At 26.9% G+C, this 6267-nt stretch overlaps 1 protein-coding gene across 1 annotated transcript; it reads right to left on the bottom strand.

Annotated features, from left to right (window-relative positions):
- Nucleotides 1–1515: 1515 nt before the first annotated feature.
- LOC120276418 lies at nucleotides 1516–3238 on the bottom strand. The gene is made up of 2 exons (XM_039283153.1): nucleotides 2847–3238; nucleotides 1516–2433 (listed from the first exon to the last, which is right to left on the bottom strand). Exons 1-2 carry the CDS (start codon nucleotides 3163–3165, stop codon nucleotides 1640–1642), a joined length of 1113 nt encoding a protein of 370 aa, XP_039139087.1. The 5' UTR covers nucleotides 3166–3238; the 3' UTR covers nucleotides 1516–1639.
- Between the last annotated feature and the right edge of the window lie 3029 nt (nucleotides 3239–6267).

Here is a 6267-nt window from a genome sequence, read left to right as displayed (position 1 = left end):
AAATGACATTTTTGCCCCTAATTAAGATTTAATTAAATAATAATTATTAATTTAAATAACTAATTATAATAATTAAAGTAAATAATAATTAATATAAATTGAACCATTTAAATATTATAATAATTAAAAAGTGAAATGACAGGTTTTGCCCCCTACACGATTTAATTAAATAAAAATAATTAATAAAACTATTTAATTATGATAAGTAAAAGTGAAATGACATTTTTGCCCCCTACTTAAGACTTAATTAAATAATAATAATAATAAATATAAATTAAGTCATTATAATAATTAAATTAAATTATAATAAACATAAATTAAGTAATTTAAATATTATAATTAAATTAAATTGGTTAATGATAAAAAAATTATTTATTCTAAATATTTAATTATAATAATTATAGAGACTAAATATTTATTTATATGTAATTATTTTATATATTAGTTTATCATTACTTATATTAAGGGTATTAAAGTAATTTACATACAATTCTCTATGTCACTTTTTCCATTCCCAATATTTATTCCTTTCAACCAAACACTTTTTTCATTACCATTACCATTACTTTTCCCATTTCCATTACCATTACCATTCCTATTCCGTGATCCAAACGGACTCTATGTGTTAGAAAGCCTTTGGGTTGGATCAAGAAACAAGGGATGGCTAATGTCCAAATTGAAACAGATTCGTTGTTAGTGGCTCAAGCTATCAATGCAAATTGTGAAGATAATTAAATCAGTGTTTAGTTCAATTATAGATAACTTTGTAGATGTGATTTCTGCCATGTTCTGGGCTTAGTCATCCTTACGGTTATAAACTTGTGAATAGAGTAGCTCACTTCTTTGCTAGAGCCTCTATTTCTAAGTAAGGTTTATATGATTGAGAATGTAGTCCTCTTCAATTCCTTTCATTTTTTGTTATCTCAAGACCTTCCTTAAATGAAGACTTTTTTTAATTAAAAAAAATTAAATATAGACATGTTCGTATTATGCAATGGTTTTCTGTGCATTAATCTTAACAATGTGATGATAAAATAGTATTCACTAAGAAATCTATTAGATAAGAAACAGCAATTTAGACAATGTTATTATTCTATTTCTAGTTTCTAATTTAGAAACTTAATCTTAATCCATTTTTAAATTTAATCTGTACAAATAATAATAATAATAATAATAATAATAATAATAATAATAATAATAATAATAATAATAATAATAGACTGAATTTTTATTTTAAAAAATTATAAATAATATTAAATTGATAAATTTTTATAATAGAAGTTCATGAAAAATATAAAAATCTTCATTTTTGTCTAAACTTCTAAAAATATAGAATACTATTTTAAAATATTTATAAATATATAAAGTCATGAGTGTTATGTAATCATATTTACGTGTGTGTATATATATGTATTCCTCATTTAATAAAAATACAAAGATAAATATGAAAAGTTCATTTATTCATTAAGAAAAAAAAGTCTTAGAAAACAAGAACTTTCACAACACAAACCCTTAATATAATCAACCTCAGTATACATTTCTTCATAATATTCTTAAAAGCAAATATATAACTCCATAAACCCTTTTATTCAACCATATATTAAATATTCCCTTCATTAAACCTTCAGCACTTCTCCCTTCACCTTCTGCAAACAACTCCATATCCATTAGAAACCTCACTAGTGCAATCCATGGCACCATGTGAAATTTCCGGCTTTTTGCCAACCACATTCTTCTTCTTCTCCGGAGAGAAAATGCAATACTTGCAACTCGGCGAGAGCAAAGAACTAGTAATGTACCTTTCTTCGCCGCTCATTATCGGCATCGACACTCCCCTCTTCACCGGATTCTCAAAATCCGGTCGATATGTTTGCCCCAACACTCCCTCCACTTTTTCCGACAACTTCAAGAACTTGAACTGCACTTCAAGATGAGCAAAGCAATCATTCTCCGGAATTTGATATTTGTGAATTCTATCATCTTCTTTTGTCACCGGCACAACAGTCACCATGATTTCAAATACATTCTGCAATGTTACAGTGACGCTATTCACCATTGAAGTGCGTTCGACATTGAGTTTATTCGAAGGGGATGTCCAAGAAGAAAGATATCCTTCATCGACGTAAATGGTAGTGTCGTCGAAGGTGAAGGAAAGGTGATCAAGGGAGTTGTCCCAGGATGAGGTTTGAGTTGCTGAGAGTGTGAAACTGTGGTCTTCGAAGAGAATACCGAGGGATTGAATCCAAGTGAAGTCTCGAGGCCGGCCAGCCGGACGAATGCCGATGAAATGAGCGTTTATTTGGAGGTTATGATCGGAGACAAGGACGAAGTGGTGGTTGGCTTTGCCGTGGAAGTAAAACATTATGCCGTCTCCACCTACAAATCTTGGATCGTAGCATGCTGCTCCATTGCCCTCGCAATTCGGCTTTCTTGCTGCATTTTTGTGATGCAAAATCAATATAAATGCATATACCAATGCTTATTGCAGTATCAGCAATAACAAGCCGTTAGTTTCAACTATTTAAAATCAATTAATGAATTTTTTTCTTTCATGTTGTTTTATTTATAGTAAAAAAATAGTAAAAAATTACTAAACATTTGTTAGGTCTATTAATATAAATAAATAATTATTTTTAATTTAAATATGTGTGACATATTACAAAATGATACCTGATCTTGAATTAAAGCAAAAAAAAATATAACATATATATTTATATAAACTTATTAAATATATGTATGCCAATGTATTAATATATTAAGTATACATATTATATGGACTCGATTCAACTTTAAAACTTAAGATTTTAATAAAAATGACGAGGAAAAAAAATGTTGAGAGTACTTACACCGGCATGTACCATCTTCACAACCAGGTCTATTGCAGTCAATGAAGCAAGCCTTAGCCTTAGGATCAGCAGGCTTAAGCTCAGGGCATTGGTTAGGACATTGCAATGTCCTACCAAAACATGAAGTATTTGGGTCATTACAAACTATGCTCTCCGGTGGGAACTGTTTTCCGGCCACCTTGAAAGGTGGCGGTGGCGCTAAAGCCCCGCTTGGCGCCGGAGGTGGCGGCGGAGCATTTCCATATAGATCTCCAAAGCTCATTGAGATGCATGAGAGAAATAAAATTAGAAGAAGATGATACTCATGTTGTAGTTTCATGCTTGCTTGCTAATTATTAGTACTTAGTACTAATTAATATGGCAATTAAGTACAAATACAATGAGACAATGAGTTAGTTTGGTGTGGTTTGATGAAGTGAAGGTTTAGTAGTGTATTTATAGGCATGAATAGGGTTGTTAAAGTAATGTGAAGTCAATGAGTGTTTTAATGAAGTTGGTGGAGAGTAATTAGTGATTAGGGTTTTGGGGTTTTGTTTAAGTTATTGAGAAATGGGACGAGTTAATGAAAGCATGTGGGATGAATGGTTTTATTATACTTAGTCATGTGAGGTTGGATTTACGACTTGTGTTTCTTTAATCTTTGCTTAACTTCTTTTTTTTTTTGAAATAAATGTGGATAAACCACAGCTTTATTGAAATTTGCTTAACTTCTTGTTCTTGTTCTTCTTATTATTATTATTATTATTATTGAATAAAATGTTTTATGGAGATAGTATTTTTTTTTCTAATAAAGTCAAATTAAAAAAATTCAATTAAAAAAACGAGGGAAAATTATAACATACCTTTGTGGATGTTATATTTACTTTTATACCCCTATAAATAATTTTTATTTACTTATATACCTGTCCGAGCAAAAGTCAACTAAAAAAATTATTAAAAAAACTAAAATTTATTCTTTGCTTTCTCTTCTTCATTCATTTCAGAAAATTAAAACATTAGAAAAAAAATTAAAATTAATCTATATTTTAATAAAATTTATAAATTTTTGAACACAAGCATGCTAGACCCTATTCTTTAATAAAATGAAATAATGTGTTTTGGCCCCTATTTGAAGATCATTAAACCTGTCATTAAGTATTAATTAATGGTTATTAAAATAAACATAAAAATATATTTAAAAACAACAAAGGTAGACAAGATCCATGAGTTTTGACCTATTTATTTTAGGGTCATTTAAGCTAACATAAAAGTCTTTGATCAAATGAACATTGGTGAAGGTGAAGAGTTTTTTAATACATCAAATTGTGAACCTTAGCTTTTGTGCTAAATTATTAATATATAAATAATTAAATACCATTAGTAAATATACAATAAATCCAATTAATATTTTAAAATAAAAAATCAATGTAGATAGAATTGTATAATTTTTATATCATATAACAAAATCTAAAAATTTAAAAAAAAATAAAGATTTCAAAACTAGAAACATTGTTGAATTTTTACCCTACTTAAATAAAACATATTTTAATTCTTTCTTTCATGTTTTTTAACATAAACATACAAATAATTAATAGTTATAATTCTTAATTTAAATATTCACACCGACTATGCAGATTACATCTTATTTAATTATACCCTAAGCTCTCATATAATATATATACTCAAGATGAAAGTATCATGAGATCCATGGAACTCTTCCAACTCTATAAACAGTCTCTCAATTTTCTCATATCACTAAAAAAACCATGTCTATATTATTTATTTTAAATTTAAATTCATATGAAATTATCAAACTACTACCAATTTTATTTCATCAACTCAACACTGATAGACTAGAGAGATGGCAAGCTTGCCTCTACTAACAAATTACTGATTTTTAAATTTTAAAATTATCAAATTAATCAAAAGAACTGATAGCAAAGTTGTAAACTTTGAAGGACTGATGAGTAAATCTATTTAAAAATAAATTTATGCACAGATTTGCTTTGAAAATTTAATTTTATGATAAAACAATAATAAAAAAATAATTTCAAAGGTGCATGAAAACTAGCACCCCTTTTTAAACTCAGTAATATTCAGAGCTTGAACTGGCCATCAGAATCAATGCAATATATATAAATGCACACAAATCCATTTAATATTTCAATTTAATTTAGTCCTCTCCTCCCCATTCTCCATGTTGGATCTATCACCCTCTCCCAATGCCCCTGATCTTGATCATTTTTAGTGTTTTAGGGTTTTTTTACTTAATTATATACCCTTGTAGAATTTTGAAATTATATAAATGCCCTCATAAAATTTAGGACCCTTTCCTTGTATACCTATGCAAACTAAGATTTATATAAATTATTTTTATTTGCTTATAAAATGCTAACAAAAAAAAATTAACTATTATTTATCCTCTTTTTCTTCATTGATATTAAAAAAATAAAGGATCAATCTATATTTTCATAAAATTTATAAGTTAGTAGTATTATATATCATCAAATAAAAATATTTTATAAAGACATAAATAAATATGATTTTTATGGAAATATATTAGCAATTATCCAATTTTATTGGATTATTTATAGCAATTTATTATTATTATTATTATTATTATTTTTATTTTTATTTATTTATTTTGGTTATTAAAAACTTATAAAAACTTTGCACCATGATACTAATTTCTGATGTATAATTTTTTATTCTCTCAAATATTATAATTATACTTAGTTCTTTATATTTTTTATATACCTCTTAGACCAAAAGTCAATTAAAAAATTTGTGAAAAAATAAATTATTCTTTACTCTCTTCTTTATATTGTTCATTTTCAGGAGAAGAAAAGACAAAAAACAATCTATAATTTAATAAAATTTGTAATTTTTAACCATAAAAAACAGGTAAACAAATAAAAACGATTATAAAGGTATACAAATAAATACAATTTTAATGAAAGCATTTTAGCAATTATCCACTTTTACATGGTATGCAAGCAATATTCACTAATTGTAATGTTAGTCAAATATGTTCAAACCCAAAGTTGTATATAAACTCAATTAAATATGTGTGCTTAATGAAGGTTCAATAGTTAATGTTTAGGAGAAGATTAAAATTTGATCTGAAAATATATAATGACAGAAGCTTTGCTTCTAAGGAACCATTTCATTGCGTGAAATTGCTTGGATTCTTCTTGAAATTAATGTGTGTATATATATATGAGCCCAATTTTTTTACCGACCATCCATAATTCATTAATTATTAATTTAAAATCTACAAATGTCTACAGCCCAAACCTTAACTCTCCTCTCTACTTTTTTTATATTTAACCCCATTTTGGATCCCTCCTAACTCCACCCTTTTTTCTCTAAATCTTAATTCCACTTATCTCTCTCTCACTTTTTGATAAAATATGGATAAATCACGATTTATTAAAAAAAA

The sequence above is a fragment of the Dioscorea cayenensis genome, chromosome 14 (assembly GCF_009730915.1).
Source record: "Dioscorea cayenensis subsp. rotundata cultivar TDr96_F1 chromosome 14, TDr96_F1_v2_PseudoChromosome.rev07_lg8_w22 25.fasta, whole genome shotgun sequence".
Taxonomy (NCBI): domain Eukaryota; kingdom Viridiplantae; phylum Streptophyta; class Magnoliopsida; order Dioscoreales; family Dioscoreaceae; genus Dioscorea; species Dioscorea cayenensis.
Note: the sequence above shows the minus strand (reverse complement) of the source record. Positions and strands in the feature narration are given on the sequence as shown.